General features: G+C 36.0%; 1 protein-coding gene across 1 annotated transcript; it reads left to right on the top strand.

Annotated features, from left to right (window-relative positions):
• Positions 1 to 11910: 11910 nt before the first annotated feature.
• LOC138082810 (putative olfactory receptor 8G2) lies at positions 11911 to 13509 on the top strand. The gene is made up of 2 exons (XM_068976190.1): positions 11911 to 11934; positions 12568 to 13509. Exon 2 carries the CDS (start codon positions 12574 to 12576, stop codon positions 13507 to 13509), a length of 936 nt encoding a protein of 311 aa, XP_068832291.1. The 5' UTR covers positions 11911 to 11934; positions 12568 to 12573.
• The last annotated feature ends 5197 nt before the right edge of the window (positions 13510 to 18706 follow it).

Genomic DNA, 18706 nt, shown 5'->3' with positions numbered 1-18706 from the left:
TGTATTTACTACATTCTTTCAGGACAAATTCTTGTATTATTTTCTCTTGGAGAGAAGAAATGGAAGGTTATTTAATTTGTTCATATGCCACAGTCCCCAACATAATAAATGATAGAGTAGACATAATAAGTGATACTTTTGCACAAGAAGATTGTGAGTAGGTCCAGTGCCTCCCTGAGAATTCCTTTCTGTATATCAAACACCATCACTTTCCTATAAGACAGTGTTTCTTTCCTCTAGATGTCTACTGTGCTATTTTTACTTTTATTTCCTTTGAGATAATGAAAGTAATAAAAATCTTTCAAACTGTCCTGGTCAAAGCAAAAAATGCAAAAATGGAGATTTATTGCAGCATTTCACAGTAGAGAGTCATTAAAGAGATTCAAATTATAATTGATATGAATGTATTTATAAAAGCAGCCAAAACAACATTGCCTTACCTTTATACCAATAATGCTATAAGCTATAGCAGTTGCTATAAAGCAACTGTTCATGAAAGCCAAAAATCCTGCTGAGTTATATCACTTTTATATGTTGTTTTATATGTTTATATGTTGTTTTATTTGTTGTTAATGCTCTTTTGTCCCATAACTTATAGAGTTGCCATTTCATGTTCACTTCAGTCACTCAGTCATGTCCGACTCTTTGCAATCCTATGGACTGCAGCAAATCAGGCTTCCCCGTCTATCACCATCTCCTGGAAGCCTCTCAAACTCATGTTGAGTACGTGATGCCATCAAACCATCTCATCCTCTGTCGTCCACTTTTCCTCCTGCCTTAAGTCTTTTCCACCATCAGGGTCTTTTCCAAGGAGTCAGTTGTTTGCATCAGGTGGCCAAAGTATTGGAGTTTCAGCTTCAGTATCAGTCCTTCCAATGAATATTCATAACTGATTCCGTTTAGGATTGACTGGTTTGATCTCCTTGCAGTCCAAGGGACTCTCAAGAGTCTTCTCCAACACCACAGTTCAAAAGTACCAGTTCTTCAGTGCTCAACTTTCTTTATAGTCCAAGTCTCACATCCATACATGACTGCTGGAAAAGCCAAAGGTCTAGATGGACCTTTGTTGACAAAGAAATGTCTCTGCTTTTTAATATGCTGTCTAGATTGGTCATAACTTTTCTTCCAAGGAGCAAGTGTCTTTTAATTTCATGGCTGTAGTCACCATCTGCACTGATTTTGGAGTCCAAGAAAATAAAGTCTCTCACTGTTTCCATTGTTTCCCTATCTATTTGCCATGAAGTGAGTGATGGGACTGGATGCCATGATCTTAAGTTTTTGAACTTTGTGATTTAAGCCAGCTTTTTCACTCTCCTATTTCACTTTAATCAAGAGACTTTTTAGTTCTTCTTTGCCTTCTGCCATAAGGGTGGTGTCATCTGCATACCTGAAGTGATTGATATTTCTCCCAGTAATCTTGATTCCAGCTTGTGCTTCATCCAGCCCAGCATTTCGCATGATGTACTCCGCATATAAGTTAAATAAGCAGGTGACAATATATAGTCTTGATGTATGTTAATGCCCTTATGTCTTATAATTCATAGAGTTGCCATTTCATGCTATGTTCTCTTTAAAACATCTCTTCTTTTCCCTCACACTATTGGTTTTTGATTGTGGGTCTTTATAATTATAAATTCTAATGTTATTCTAAATACTCAGTTATCTTCTCTCTTTTCCTACTTTAAACCTTCCTACTCATTATTGCCACATCAACGTCCTTTAGATAGTATACTGTCTATTCACCAGATATAACAAATGGCAGTGTTTATTTATATAATCCAAATATTGGACAAAATATATAATATAACTTTGTTGGTTTTTACTCACTAAGTTCTGTTCAGCTCTTTGCAATCCCATGGACTGTAGCCTGCCAGCCTTCTCTGTCCATGGAGTTTCCCAGGCAGGAATACTGGATTGGGTTACCATTTCCTTCTCCAGAGGATCTTTCCAGAGGATCTTCTCAGTGTATTGGAAGATGCATGTCTCCTGCATTGGCAGGTGGATTCTTTACTGCTGAGCCACCAGGGAAGCCCATAAATATAACTACCTCCTTGTATTTTATTAAACATTCATTCAATATCAGAAAATCATCTTCAAAGAACAATCATATTTATCATTTGACTTAATTTTCATCAGTCATATGGTCGCATTTGCTTAGTCATATCTGACTCTTTGCAGCCCCATGGACTGTAGCCCACCAAGCTCCTCTGTCCATGGAATTTTCCAGGAAAGAATAGTGGGGTGAGGTGCCATTTTTACTTCTGGGGATCTTCCCAAACCCTGATCTCTATCTCCTACTTTGGCAGGGGGATTCTTTACCCCTAGAGCCACCTGGGAAGCCAGTCATATAAAAGAGGGGAGATGGCTACAGTCACAACTCCTGTCATAGGCATGATTCCTAGTCCAGTGCTTTTCCCAACAAGCACAAATGGATTAACAGAGGACAAATACTAAGGGTCCTGGTGGATAGATCCTTGAACTACCGGGGCTTCAGCTCCTATATAAAACACTGACTAAGTGACAGGAAATGGTCTCACTAGAGAAGAAAAGCCTATGCAGACCCACAAAAACAGGTCATATTTCACATGATATGATCATTCTACCAGGCTTGAAAAGTAAATAGCAGACCATTCATGAATCGTGTGTGGATCACTTTAAAACATCACTCTTGTGTGTGTGTGTGTGTGTGTGTGTGTGAAGGGAGTTACTAAATGTTTTTTTTTAAATATGGAAGTGACACAGTTTTGAATGTCAATAATATCACTCTTAGGTTGTGTAGAGCACGGATGGAAAGACAAGGCTGAATTCAAGAAAACCACAGTCAGCAGCCACATTTTTTATTCTAAGCAAGATATTGCATGACTGTGATAAACTGATTATTTAGACATGACAGAGTGAAGTGAGTTGAAGGTTCAAGAAACTGTGAGGATAAATGCAAGTGCCTAGCTTACAATAGTAAATAAAAGAATGGATAACAGTGGAACTCTTATGATGAAGCTCACTAACTCTAGAATAGAAGCCATGGCAGAAACGGGTCACATAAGTCAGCTTAAAACTGAAACTCTATGACTCTCTGTCTTTATCTTTGTGTCTGTGTTCTCATATATTTATATATACATGATAAATAAATGAATACGTATATATATATTTCTCCTGTCAATACATATACACTGATAGAATTGAAACAATAACTTCCATGAATCTCTAAATAATTTTTATAATCATATAATAATTTATAAAAGCCAGTTTATATTCTTTCCATTTCTGTCTTTACCCAAGCCCCAGCTCTCTCACTTCTTTTATTCAGCATAATGGAGTAACTGTCAATCACAGACTCCTTTCCTATAAGATACCACCCCAGAAACCTAGAACCCTTAATATCATCCCAGAATCCTTTGGTCATTGCGATTCCAAACCTAAAAGAAACTTTCTGATGTGTGTACATGGAGTCCCTGCTTGAATCTGAAAGAATTATAGTGGGAGGGGGTCGGGAGCCACGTTAGGCATTACTGACAAAATGGAGGCACTGCTCCAGGCCCCCTTTCCTCATTCCCACAGGATCCTGGGATGAAGGAGTTAGGCCTTGTAATTCTGACTTGTCTTTTCCTCTCCTCGGCTGAGTTGACTGAAAAGGAATATTAAGGTGCTTATTGTTCTTGAGAGGACTCTGAGAAGGCACAAAGCCTTGTGCAGCTGTGCTCAGAAAACAATTCATAAAGTTAATCATTGACATTTGTTTAAAGACTTTTACAAAAGAGTGTTCCAGGATGAGCACATAGGCCATAGCTTGAGGCCATGGGAGGGATTGATATCTGAAGCCTATTTGTGAGGAGAATGTTTATGGCAAAGGAGTTTACTGAACTTAGGGCTTAGAAATAATTAAAATAGTTAGCAGTTAAAGATTTAAGGAATGTTGTAAAATTAGCATATTTTACTATAGCTTATAGACGTTAGAAGTTATAGCATATAGAAGGGCTTCCCTGGTGGCTCAGAGGTTAAAGCGTCTGCCTCTAATGCGGGAGACCTGAGTTCAATCCCTGGATCGGGAAGATCCCTTGGAGAAGGAAATGGCAATCCACTCCAGTATTCTTGCCTGGAGAATCCCATGGATGGAGAAGCCTAGTAGATAACAGTCCATGGGGTCGTGAAGAGTCGGACACGACTGAGCGACTTCACCTTCATCTTCACCTATAGAAGTTAGGAATTTTTAGAGATACTATAGCTAGAAGCCTTTTTAAGAGATAGTGACCTCAGGATGTTAGGGGCAAACAGGATTTAGGAACATAAGTAGTAAACTGAGGAATGTAGCATGAGTTACAATGTAATCACAAGTTAACTATAGGACACATTAGAAGAGGTAGATAATAGATGATAAGGCTGATTCCTAGAGAATCCCTGAAGCAGGAACTCTGTTTGAAGAGCAACAGTGATTTATCGAGGTAATAAATCTGGGAGAGGGGGAACTGAAAATGTCAAACCTCTGGCCTAATGTTTTTGTAAAAGTATAAAAGAGAATCTTAAACTTGAAATCAACAGGCAGTCCAAAAGAAAAATGAGAAGCTGTCTCATTGCAGACACTGTTCATCTCTTCAGGTTGAACCCTGGCTGCTGGAGTTGGACTCCAGCAGGAGGGATTAAAAATAAGAGATCATATACAACCTTGTTTCTCAGAGTGTTCCATATACTGGCAAGGTAGAAACTGAAAGCTAGTAAAAACTGTATAATCTCAAGTAATATATGAGAGTGGCTAAATCAGAATCTACATTTAAACAAGATCACTAGGCTATTCCTGTGCACACTCAATTTTAATTGTTTTTTAAAATATATCTATTCCCAGATGAAACTTAAGGTTTTGAATCTATGATTTTGAATCAATTGATATGGTGTACAACTTGGTTCAGTTCAGTCACTCAGTCATGTCTGACTCTTTGCAACCCCATGGACTGCGGCATGCTAGGCCTCCCTGTCTATCACCAACTCCTGGGGTTTACTCAAACTCATGTCCATTGAGTCAGTGATGCCATCCAACCATCTCATCCTCTATCATCCCCTTATTATTGAGGTTTAAAAATATCCCCTAATGATTTAAATATACAGTCATATTTGAGAAACACTATAAAAGTCAACCGTAAAGTCCTTCAAAAAGGACCAAGCAAATAGATTTAACCACATTTCATAAGAACTTCCTGATGTGTGTTTCCAGTTTAACTTGCTTGACTCTTGTTACAATCCAAGATTATTTCCAATTATTCCAGTTTTGGGGAAAAAAATAAAAGTATACAAGAAAGAGACACATGCCCCCCAATGTTCATCGCAGCACTGTTTATAATAGCCAGGACAGGGAAACAACCTAGATGTCCATCAGCAGATGAATGGATAAGAAAGCTGTGGTACATATACACAATGGAGTATTACTCAGCCATTGAAAAGAATACATTTGAATCAGTTCTAATGAGATGGATGAAACTGGAGCCAATTATACAGAGTGAAGTAAGCCAGAAAGAAAAACACCAATACAGTATACTAACACATATATGTGGAATTTAGAAAGATGGTGATGATTCTGTATGGGAGACAGCAAAAGAGACACAGATGTGTATAACGGACTTTTGGACTCTGAGGGAGAGGGAGAGGGTGGGATGGTTTGGGAGAATGGCATTGAAACATGCATGCTATCATGTAATAAACAAATCACCAGTCTATGTTCGATCCAGGATACAGGATGCTTGGGGCTGGTGCACGGGGATGATCCAAAGAGATGATATGGGGTGGGAGGTGGGAGGGGGTTCATGATTGGGAACTCATGTACACCCGTGCAGATTCATGTAAATGTATGGCAAAACCAATACAGTATTGTAAAGTAAAATAAAGTAAAAATAAAAATTTAAAATAGAAAAAAGGAAGAAGAAGGAACTTGAAAGATAGGTCCCTAAAAAGAAAATATTTCATTAAATATACAGTTTAACAAGTAGAATTATTTTAAATGAATACCTGAAAAAAATCACATATTTGATTAATATTCTGAACTCTTACCCCACTACCCCAAATTCCAGTTTTATATAGATTTGACATTTGAATCATTATTTACATTACTAATGTGTGCCTGCTAAGTCGCTTCAGTTGTATCTGACTTTGCAACCCCATAGACTGCAGCCCACCAAGCTGCTCTGTCCATGGGATCCTCCAGGCAAGAATACCTAAGTGGGTTGTGATGCCCTTCTTCATGGAACCTTACCAACCCAGGGATTTAACCCATGTCTGTTACATCTCTTGCATTGGCAGGCATGTTCTTTATCATTAGTGCCACCTAGGAAGCTCCATGTTACCTGTACATAAGACAAATTAAATATAGTTTTTTTTGCAATGAAGAAATATTTAAATTTTTAGCATTTCTAGCCATATTAACAATAAGATGACTTGTCAGGGTATGTCTCGATCTTCTAAAACCTGCTATTCACACTGTTGACACTGAAGGGAAAGCATTGACTAGGAGCTTATAAGAAACAGAATCTCAAATCCCCTTCAGACTTGCTGGAAAGGATCTGCACTAAAAAAAAAAAAAAGTCCTCAAGAGACCCTGTGAACTAATCTTTATCATGAATTGTTCAGAATTAACAAAGATTCCCTCTTGAAAGAAAAATTTTAACAGTTTGGGAAATGCCAACTGCAATTGCTTCTTTTCTCAAGAGCTTGTTCCCTGAGAAATGGAAATCCCTGGAGGGTATTTGACTCTGTTTTATTTATTGCCTCTAACATCTAAACCCAGGACAAACCTCCACAGCACAGCAGTCATAACTTCTTAGGGGACTGTCCTGAGGATGTTTGCTTCACTGAAGCTGTAGAATAACACACTGAAGACTTAGAATTGGAGATGCTGACTTGCGATGCAGACCAGCTTCAAAAATGGCTCTGACAACAGGGCTGGGCCTGCTCTCCCAGCACGAAGGACAAAAGAATTCTGGGTTCATATTACTCCCAACAAATAGTTAATTCTATTTTCCTCTGAAAGCAGAATGCCAAAGTAAAGAAAAATTGATGTTTAGTTTCCCAGGAGTAAAAAAGGTAAGTGTTTTGATTTCATACTTGTGTTATAAGTCTATTAAGTCTGGAAGCAATCATCTTGGGAATTCAGGGCAATGTCTCATGATATCTTAATTCATCCATATTATTATTCATTTCTTCATAAAATATTTTTTTAACTTGCTATGATGTGCCAGATGTGTGTTGTTTACTTGGATGCAGAGGACAGTTTAGTCTGATTTGGCCCATCCTCTGGCTTACAGGTAGCACTAGGGGAAAAGAATCCACCTGCCACTGCAGGAGACAAAATAGGCATGGATTCCATCCCTGAGTTGGGAAGATCCCCTGGAGGAAAGCATGACAACCGACTCCAGTTTTCTTGCCTGGAGAATCCCATGGACAAAAAGCCTGGAGGGCTACTGTCCATAGTGTCGCAAAAAGTTGGACACAACTGAGGAGACTTAGCATGCATGCATTGGCTTACAGTGCAGATTAAATCTTAAAATTGTGGCTCAAAAATGAGTTTTCTGAGCATGCAGTAAGAAGGTCCAATTACTTGAAAGGAATTGGAGGTTCCCATTATGAAACCAAATATAAGTGAAATTGAAAAAGAAATAAATATTTACCAGAAAACAAGAGATAAATGAGGTTGGTAAGGCTATTATTTCATGTGACAAGAAGAGCAAATACAGATAGTTTGAGAGAATGTAACCCATCTCAGAAAATGAAAATTTTCTGAAGTAGAAAGTAAAGTTTCTAAACACAAACAGAACCAAATGTGAGTTGAGTCTGGCAAGAAGTAGGGTACATATTCACACTATCTCAAATGCGGTGGAGGAAATCTTTTCCCCACTGTCTCTGGAAGTGGATCAAATTTTGAAGTATGGTTGAGTGTATTCAGTCATTAAGAATAAGTGCCTCACTTATTTCTAAGAAATCAAATTGTTATAATATTTTCCTTTTATTTCACAAAACATATGTTTTTAGATCTCTCTAATACTGTACATAAATTCTATTTTCTTCTCTTTCTTTCTTTTCTTCTCTATATCTTTGAGATATATGATGATATCTGTTAATTATGCCATTACCTTAAAATATTTTCCAAGTTCAATACGTTTTATTTGCTTTCCATTTTTCCAATGCTCCTCCTTAAAAAGAATACACCCTGATAGTTGCTCAGTCATATCTGACTCTTTTGCAACCCCATAGACTGTAGCCCACCAGGCTCCTCTGTCCATGGGATTCCCAGGCAAGAATGCTGGAGTGGGTTGCCATTTCCTCCCCCAGGGGATCTTTCCAACCCAGGGATAGAACCCAGGTCTCCTGCCTTGCAAACAATTTGTTTACTGTCTGAGCACCATGGAAGCCCTCAAGTATTTTCCAAGTTCAATAGTTTTTATTTGCCTTCCATTTAGTCAATGTTTCTCCTTAAAAAAGAATATCTATAACAAAACCCAGAACTACAGATGTAATTTAAGTGTAGCACAGTGCTTCCTAATCTTATGGCACTCTCAGAATATGGTCATATTTGTATGAGGTAGCAGGTTAAGTGGACAAGACAATGTGGCCAGTGGTGACCACCTAGGAGTTTATGGATGTCAGACTCAACCTGACTCCCTCAATGATGAAGACCAAGACCTCAGCACTGTTATAAGCTATTCATGACATTTTAGTTCCATAGAAGATAACAAAGAAAAATAAAAACCGCCTGACAATTTTCAAAATGGTAAATGGCTTGCAATTTCAGTTAAGTAGAACAAAAAGGGAAGAAAAAAATCTGAAAAACTGATAGTGTTCAACAATTTCAACCTGTTATTAAAAACTTGACCATAAAGGACATCAGGGGCTTCTCTGATAGCTCAGTTGGTAAAGAATCCACTTGCAGTGCAGGAGACCCTGGTTCGATTCCTGGGTCAGGAAGATCCACTAGAGAAGGGATAGGCTACCCACTCCAGTATTCTCACACTCCCCTTGTGACTCAGCTGGTAAAGAATCTGCCCACAATGCAGGAGACCTAGGTTCAATCCCTGGGTTGGGAAGAGCCCCTGGAGAAGGGAAAAGGCTACCCACAGCAGTATTCTGGCCTAGAGAATATGGGCCATGGGGTTGCAAAGAGTCAGACACGACTGAGAGACTTTCATTTACTTTTCAAAGGACACCATAGGTCTAGATTGTGTCACTGGGAACACATCCAGACATTTAAGGTACTTTTTATACTCCAAGAATAGAAAGAGAACAATCATTTTCTAAATCTCTTATGTGGTCAAGAGGTTTTAGAAACAGTTCCAACAAGAACATTACAAACAAGAAAAATTAGAGATCCATCTTTCTTACAGTTTTTTAATATTAGCAATTTGAATCTAGCCATACACACACATCCACATACATATACATCATATGGCACACAGAGAAAGTGAATTTATTTTAGACATACATCAATATTTAAATTCTAAAATGAAATATTTTCTTATAAAAATTTACCTTCCAATACAATATTGTAAAGTAATTAGCCTCCAGTTAAAATAAATAAATTTAAATTAAAAAATTTACCTTCAAGCATTCAACTTAATGTCTATAATTTGTATTTAATTTATTAATTTCTGAGACTTATCTCTATCACTTTTTTCTGCCTACTCAGTCATATCACCTATACATAAGAGATTTATTTCTTTCTTTCCAATCCTTACTTTATTCTGAATACCTTATTGAATTTGTTACTATGTTCAGTAAAATAATGAATAGGAATGGAGACAGTAATTATCTTTGTCACTCTCACAGTACCAGAGGACATATGTCATGTTCCACTATTAAGTTTGTTGCTTGTTACGCCTGTTCTTTAAACAGATTTTAGAACTCATGATCTATTCTGCCTTTAATACAAGGTTATTATTACTATCAGATGTTGTTTCCTTTTCTATATTTTAGAAGGAAATCTGTAAAATTACTGTTGTTCCTTTCTTAAATTGAAGACCAGTGAAAACATTTGAAATGGTATTCTAGCTTGAATAATGAACCTGCATACAAATAATTTTGTGAAGCGCATACAAATAATTTTTTTAAAGTTCTATACAAATAATATTTTTAAAGTTCTATGTGCTGTTAATAAGAATATATGTCATAGTATTGCTACATGCAATGGAATTATGCATAAATTACACATTTATACACATTTACAAATCTTGTTGAGATCCTCCTTAATCCTTTCTGATTTTTGTTAGATTTTCTATTTAAATTAATATTATTAATTTATTTTAAAACACATTTTGGTATATTAATATTTTTTCACACTCATAACAAGGTACAACTTTATCAAGATTACTTAAAGAATTCTGTACCCATTCTAAGAATAAATTTCACCTACAGGAGTTTTGATAGTTGCATACACTGTGCACTGAAAGCAACATCTCAGTAATGACATGAAATGTTTTTAATCATCCTAAAATCTTTTATCATGGCCTTTGCCAGTTATTCTTCCATGCCCCATGCTGTCAGTTATTGGTCTATTTTTATCTCTTTATAGATTAGTCTCCTTTTCTAGAACTTTATATAAATGGAAATATGCATCTTCTCTTCTATGCATATTGGCTCTTTTTACTCAAGATAATATTTTCAAGATTAATCTGCATGTATCTGTGATTTGTTGCACTTTATTGGTGAGTAGTATTCTACTCTGTGTGCATACATATCACAATTCATTTTAGTTGGTTGAATACTTGCCTTATTTCGTGTTTTTGGTTGTTAATAACAAATACTCTATGCTCATTTTTGTACAAGTCATTATGTAGACATATATCTATTTTTATCTTGAGTAAAACACCAAAGATTAGAGTAATTAAATTATGTGTTATCTTGACTTTATAAAAATTGTCAATTTTCCAAATTCGTTGGACAATTTTATACCTTTTTAAGCTATCTGTATTTGAAACCTCTGGTTGCTTCACATTGTCTCAAAATTTGGGGTTGTAAGTTTTTGTTTCTCTTTCTTTTCTTCTCTCTTTTTTTTTGTAGATGTGTAGTGTTTTTTCATTCATGTTTTAGTTTAGTTTTCATTTCCCTGATGAATAGTAATTTTAGTATCTTTTCATATGCTTATTAATTATTCTTTTATCTTCTGTGATAGTATTTGTTCAAATAGTTTTCTTATTTTTTAATTTGCTTGTCTTCATGTTATTGTCTTTTCAATATTAATTTATATTTTCAGTAACAGTCTGTAGTGAGTGGCTTGCTTTTAATGTTCTAATAATTTCTTCAAACACTTTGAAGAACAATTTTAAATTTGGATATAATAGAATTGATCAATATTGTACGGTTAGCAGGTGTTCTAATACATACTAACTATACAATATTATAGTTTAGTACTTAAACTATAGTTTAAACCATATTTTAGTGTTTTTTCCAGAAGTTTAATAGTTTAGTTTTTTGCTTAGAATTAAGATTCATTTCAATTATATTTTTATTTAGCTGTGAGGTAGAACATTTTAGAGTTTGTTTTCTTCTTTTTAATTTTTATTCAAGTGGAAATTATTTTAATATACTTTGATCCATAAACAGATAAAATAATCTGTTTATTATTTAATAGAATAGGGAACTGCATCTATTATTCTATATCCTCTAATTTTATGACTGTTTTTATACCCTCTTAGTTAATAAAGATAAAAATGGCTTAAATATTATAACTGATTTTTCTATTTATTTTGAAGTATATAATTATCTCTTATTTTCAATTGATAACATATTATAACAACAATTATTACCATTTTCAGAGTGTTAAACCTTGCTAATTAAGTAATTAAGTTATTTTACTTTTCCAGGTTTATCAACTGTAAATGATGGGTCAGTAGAAGAACACATACACTTGGACTTTAAGGCATATTCACTTAAGCACTATATTTCTTCTCTCAAGCAAAGACAGAGGCATTTGGACCACAAGCAGGTTAAAGGTGAGACAATTCAGGTATCACATCTGCGTAATGAATGTTGTCTGTGTTATTTTAATTCAATAACAATATTAAAAATCTGATAATTTTATGTAGAAACCCAAATTTCTGATTTTCAGAAAAATAATTCTGAAATCTAGTAATAATGTGTCTCTTTTCACCCCTGGCAGAAATCAGCTGCTGGTGAATAAAAGATTTTGCATTTATATGGGATTTGCTCTTCCTAGGTTGATGCTCAATCAGCTTCTGTCATTTTTAATAGGTCTTCTAAGTTTTCAAGTCTGCAAACCACACTTTAGAAAAAACCATTTAAAGATAAATGAAATGTTCAAACTAGGGAGTAATCACTCAAAAACCTAAACTGATAATAAGCCAGAGGCCTGAAATACTTTTAAATTAGATAATTTAATACCTTTAATATAAAGGTGCAAAAACATTTAATTAAGAAAGTATTACTTAGGTAAACTTATCCAGAGTTAAAATTATTCACAGAAACCAAGAGAAAATTCAAATGCTTAATTTTCTATGTAATTTACCATTGATAGGGGGCATAGCAAAGTCATGAGTCTAAAAACTGTCCCTTACTCTCTCCTTTTCAGAGACTACCCAGAGAGAAATGCCTGCAGGAAATCACTCCTCAGTGACTGAGTTCATACTTGCTGGGCTCACGGAACAGCCACAACTCCAGCTGCCCCTTTTCTTCCTCTTCCTAGGAATCTATATGGTCACGGTAGTGGGAAACCTCGGCATGGTCACACTGATAGGGCTCAGCTCTCATCTGCACACCCCCATGTATTATTTCCTCACCAATTTATCCTATATTGACCTCTGTCATTCCACTGTTGTCACCCCCAAAATGCTTGTGAACTTTGTGACAAAGCAGAACATCATTTCCTATCCTGAATGCATGACTCAGTTGTATTTCTTCATTGTTTTTATTATTGCAGAGTGTCACATGTTGGCTGCAATGGCATATGACCGCTATGCTGCCATCTGTAACCCCTTGCTTTACAATGTCACCATGTCTTATCACATCTGCTTCTGCCTCACAGTGGGAGTTTATAGTTTGGCCATCATTGGATCCACAGTCCATACAGGATTTATGTTGAGACTCTTTTTCTGCAAGAACAATGTGGTTAACCATTATTTCTGTGATCTCTTCCCACTCTTTGAGCTATCCTGTTCCAACATCTATATCAACGAATTATTGGTCATATTCTTGAGTGCATTTAACCTCCTGACTCCTGCCTTAACTATCCTTGCCTCCTACATTTTTATCCTCTCCAATATCTTCCAAATCCGCTCCAACAAGGGCAGGTCTAAAGCCTTCAGCACCTGCAGTTCCCACCTCTTAGGTGTTACTATTTTCTACGGATCTGCATCATTCATGTATCTGCAGCCATCATCTGTGAACTCCATGGACCAAGGGAAAGTGTCCTCTGTGTTTTATACCATCCTTGTGCCCATGCTGAATCCCTTGATCTATAGTCTGCAGAATAAAGATGTCAAGTTTGCTCTGAGGAAGATTCTGGACAGTAGAAAACATTCATGAACTGAATCTGTATCGTGATGTCATAGTAATAATTTGCCGTGAGTTAGATTTGTTATTTAAATATTTATAGTTTCAGCGACACTTCCCCATATAACTCATCTCTAACATTCTCTTCCTGGACACTTCTCCAAAGGTATATTACAAAGATTATGAATGGAGAAATGGAAGAATAAAATAAAATGTTCTTGAGGATTAACAGAGCTTTTGTTTTATTTTTAATGAACTACAATAAAGCAAGAACTACAGCAATGATGATGATGAAGAAAATTATGGTAATATATTTTATTATGTTTCTATTTGTAGAGATGTGGAAGGACCTAGAATCTGTCATATAGAGTCAAGTAAAGCAGAAAGAGAAAAACAAATATCATTTGTTGCAAAGGAAAAACTAACATTGTAAAGCAATTATACTTCAATAAAAATAACAAATAATGAATGATTTATGAAATATAAACACTACGCCCTATCTTCGAATGGGTAACTGTTTACCATATTCTCTCATGGCAAACTCTAGTATAATTGAAGCTTATATCATTTGAGTAAATGATTAAGTTTTTTGACAGTTTCAATGTGGAAAAATGATTGAGAGGCACTCTGTCACTCAATTGTAAATCTTTTAAAAATAATTGAACCTAATACATTTAATAGTATTTTATAAGTGCTCCCTAATGTGAGTTTCCAATTTATCTTTCATTATGCTAAAATCTAAGACTGCTTCCAGTTATTTCAGCTTTGGGAAAAAAGCAAAAGTATATTAAAAAAGAAGGATTATGAAATATAATTGCCTAATAAACTATTTCATTAAATATACAATTTAACAAGTAAAATTATTATTAGTGATATTATTATTAATGAAATTATTAAAATACTAAAATTATTATTTTTTATTTAAAACCCCCAAATACTGCATCAATATTCTGAATTCTTGCCCCATAATCATAAAATTCAATTATTTATAGATTTCATTTTTTAATCAATTATTTATATCACCTATTTCTATAAAAATTAAATATATTTACTACATAAAAATGATTTAAATTCATTAATAAAACTTTCTGGCTTTATTAACAGTAAGATAAATTGTCAGAATATGTCCCGATACTCTAAATCTGCTATTCGCAGTTTGGACCATGAATCCATAGCGCTGGTAGGAGCTTGTAAGAAATGCAAAATTTCAGATCCAACTTAAACTGGCTGGATCAGGATCTGCATTTTAACAAAATCCTCAGGAGATCCCGTGAACAAATCTTTATCACTAATTGGTAAGTTCAGGATTGACAAATAATACCTTTTGAAAGAAAATGTTGGATAACTGGGGAATGTCACCTGCAATTACCTCTTTTCTCAAGAGTCAGTCTCTTGAGAAATGAAAATCTTTGGGGAGTATTTGACTCCATGTTATTTATTGTCTGGTATATCCAAATCCAGTACAAACCTCATAGTATCGTGGTCACAAGAGCTCAGGGGAGAACTGAGAAAGGTCAGGATGTTTGCTACCCTGAAGCTGAAGAAACAACACTGAAGACTTAGAATTGGAGATGCTGATCTGTGATGCAGAACAGCTTCAAAAGTGACTCTTAAGCCAAGGCTGTCAGACCTGCTCTCCCAGCAGTAAAGACAGCAGAATGCTGGGTACCTATCACTCCCCACACTAACACTCATGCTATTCTTCCTCGAGAACACATTGTGAAATAGATTTGGCATTGAGATTTCCAGAAACAAAGAAAGGTGAGTGTGTTAATTTTGTACTTGGTATTTGAGACTTCAAATATGAAAGTAATAATCATTGGCATTCAGGCAAATATTCCACAACATTTTCATTCATATAGTTATCAATTTATTCATAAGCCATGTTTTAAAACTTGCTATGATGTGCCAGATGTGGGTTATTCTCTTGGATAGAGAGGAGAATAAGTCAGATTTGTTCATCATTTGACTTATAGTACAACTGGAATCTGAAAATGTGCTGTTTAGAAGTGAAAGATTCTTAAGCATGTAGTAAGAAAATAATCAATTAGAAGGAGTCTAAGGTTTTCTGCTTTTCTGGTGGCTCAGGTGGTAAAGAATCTGCTTACAATGCAGAAGACCTGGGATTGATACTTGGGTTGGGAAGATGCCCTGGAGAAGAAAATGGTGACCCACTCCAGTATTCTTGCCTGGAGAATCCCATGAACAGAGGAGCCTGGTAGAGACCATGGGGTTGCAAAGAGTCAGACATGACTGAGAAGCTAACACTACTGCTACTATGATGACATTATTTGTCAATGAAATAAGTAAAGAAAACCTGTTTAGCAGATAATAGAGATGAATGAGGTGGTGAGACTTATTTCTTGTAAAAACATGAGCAAGTAAAAATCTAGACAAGCTGAGAGAATTTGACTTATTCCAGATTTGAATGTAAGTTTCTGAAACTGGAAGGAATCAGATGTGAACTGAGTCTGTTTGAGTGATTAAGAATAGACTTTTGCTTTGGATGACCCAGAGGGATGGTATGGGGAGGGAGGTGGGAGGGGGGCTCAGGATAGGGAACATGTGTACACCCATGGTGGATTCATGTTGATGTATGGCAAAACCAATACAATATTGTAAAGTAATTAGCCTCCAATTAAAATAAATAAATTTTTATTAAAAAAAAGAACTCAAAGGTTTAGAATATTTTCCTTGTATTCTTGGATCTTTCAAATGCCATACATAAAATGTCATTTGTCTCTTTAGAGTCCCTTGAGATATATGATGAAATCTGTTAATTATCCCATCACCCTCAAATATTTTTCAAGTTTTATACAGCCTTTATTTGCATTTTATCTTGTCAATATCTCTCCTTGAAAAGAATATTCATAACTAAACTCCAAACTCCAGAAATAATTAAAATGTAGCACAGTGCTTCCTAACCTAATTGCACACATAGGAAATGGTAATTGTGTGAAATGACAGGTTAAGTGAATCAGGCTGCATGTGACTATGATTATCAGTTTAACATATGAGGAAGTATTGGTTCACTCACACTTCCTCATATTTGTGGCTTAGTATTAGAAAATCATGTTATTGGATTTGTTACTGATCATACTCCAGACATTGTGTTTCTCCAAGTGCAATCTGAAACTAATCATTATTAACCAGTCACTTACTTTGTGAGTTTTATTGAGTTATAAAAGAATTGATACCTTATTCATTTCAAGTGAATTACACCCAAAGCTATGTCCAGTTTACAAACAATTAGGTCTTTTAAAATCTAAATTTTAAACATAAATACTCTTTGCTTTGTTAAATTTCAACTTGTTTGTTTCAACTGTTTTCAGTGTATCTACTCATTTTTCCAGTTGCTGTCACTCTCAGGGTCTAGGTTGTACAAACTTGAAAGGTTTTGCTGATCACAGAGTCTGCACTAATCAGGGGGGCATTGGCAATTTTCAAGCCCAAGCTTCACTGAGAAAAGAAAAATTTGAGAGGAAGAGAGTTTGAGTCCCAACTGCTCTTTTCTAATTGTACTCATTCCTATCCTCATTAAAAGTCAAATAAGCTAAAGGCCAGTAAGAAGTACCTTTGTCATTTTTAATGTTCAGTGATTTCATCTTATATTCTGATAAATGACTTAAATCTGACATAAACAGAGTTTATGTCATTGCTATATACACTAGATAGCATATTCAAAACCAGAGACATTACTTTGCCCACAAAGGTCCGTCTAGTCAAGGTTATGGTTTTTCCAGTAGTCATGTATGGATGTGAGAGTTGGACTGTGAAGAAAACTGAGTGCCAAAGAATTGATGCTTTTGAACCATGGTATTGGAGAAGACTCTTGAGAGTCCCTTGGACTGCAAGGAGATCCAACCATCCATTCTGAAGGAGATCAGCCCTGGAATTTCTTTGGAAGGAATGATGCTAAAGCTAAAATTCCAGTACTTTGGTCACCTCATGCAGAGTTGACTCATTGGAAAAGACTCTGATGCTGGGAGGAATTGGGGGCAGGAGGAGAAGGGGATGACAGAGGATGAGATGGCTGGATGGCATCACCGATTAGATGGACGTGAGTTTGAGTGAACTGCAGGAGTTGGTGATGGATAGGGAAGCCTGGCATGCTGCAATTCATGGGGTCGCAAAGAGTCAGACATGGCTGAGCAACTGAACTGAATTGAACTGATATACACCTAATTCTTACATAAGGTGTATAAGGTGGACCTTGGATCAGGACTAATAAATAACAGAAGACATTTTGAAACAAAAATTACAAAATATTCAGCTCCCTTGCTCTGAATCCATTAGGAGACCTGCTCAAATTTCCATGCCCCTCTGAGTCTTCACTCCAATTTTATTTTCATATTATGCTTCTTTATAATGAATATTCAGTTCAGTTCAGTTCAGTCGCTCAGTCGTGTCTGACTCTTTGCGACCCCATGAATTGCAGCACGCCAGGCCTCCCTGTCCATCACCAACTCCCGGAGTTCACCCAAACTAATGTGCATCGAGTTGGTGATGCCATCCAGCCACCTCAACCTCTGTCGTTCCCTTCTCTTCCTGCCCCCAATCCCTCCCAGCATCAGGGTCTTTTCTAATGAGTCAAGTCTTCGCATGAGGTGGCCAAAGTATTGGAGTTTCAGCCTCAGCATCAGTCCTTCCAATGAACACCCAGGACTGGTCTCCCTTAGGGTGAACTAGTTGGATCTCCTTGCAGTCCAAGGAACTCTCAAGAGTCTTCTCCAACACCACAGTTCAAAAGCATCAATTCTTTGGTGCTCAGCTTTCTTCACAGTCTAATTCTCACATCCATACATGACCATTGGAAACACAATAATGTTGACTAGATGGACCTTTGTTGGCGAAATAATATCTCTGCTTTTCAATATGTATCTAGGTTGGTTATAACTTTCCTTCCAAGGAGTAAGCGAAACCAATACAGTATTGTAAAGTAAAAAAATAAATAAATAAATAAGTAAATAATTTCATGGCTGCAATCATCATCTGTGGTGATTTTGGAGCTTGGAAAAATAAAGTCTGACACTGTTTCCACTGTTTCCCCATCTATTTCCCATGAAGTGATGGGACCAGATGCCATGATCTTCATTTTCTGAATGTTGAGCTTTAAGCCAACTTTTTCACTCTCCTCTTTCACTTTCAAGAGGCTTTTTAGTTCCTCTTCACTTTCTGCCATAAGGGTGGTGTCATCTGCATATCTGAGGTTATTGATATTTCTCCCGGC

This window comes from Capricornis sumatraensis, chromosome 8 (assembly GCF_032405125.1).
Source record: "Capricornis sumatraensis isolate serow.1 chromosome 8, serow.2, whole genome shotgun sequence".
In the NCBI taxonomy this organism is placed as follows: Eukaryota; Metazoa; Chordata; class Mammalia; order Artiodactyla; family Bovidae; genus Capricornis; species Capricornis sumatraensis.
This window is presented reverse-complemented; position numbering and strand designations above follow the sequence as displayed.

Bases quoted from the DNA above. Each gene is read 5' to 3' on its own strand.
- LOC138082810 (XM_068976190.1), top strand. From the start codon at position 12,574: ATGCCTGCAGGAAATCACTCCTCAGTGACTGAGTTCATACTTGCTGGG.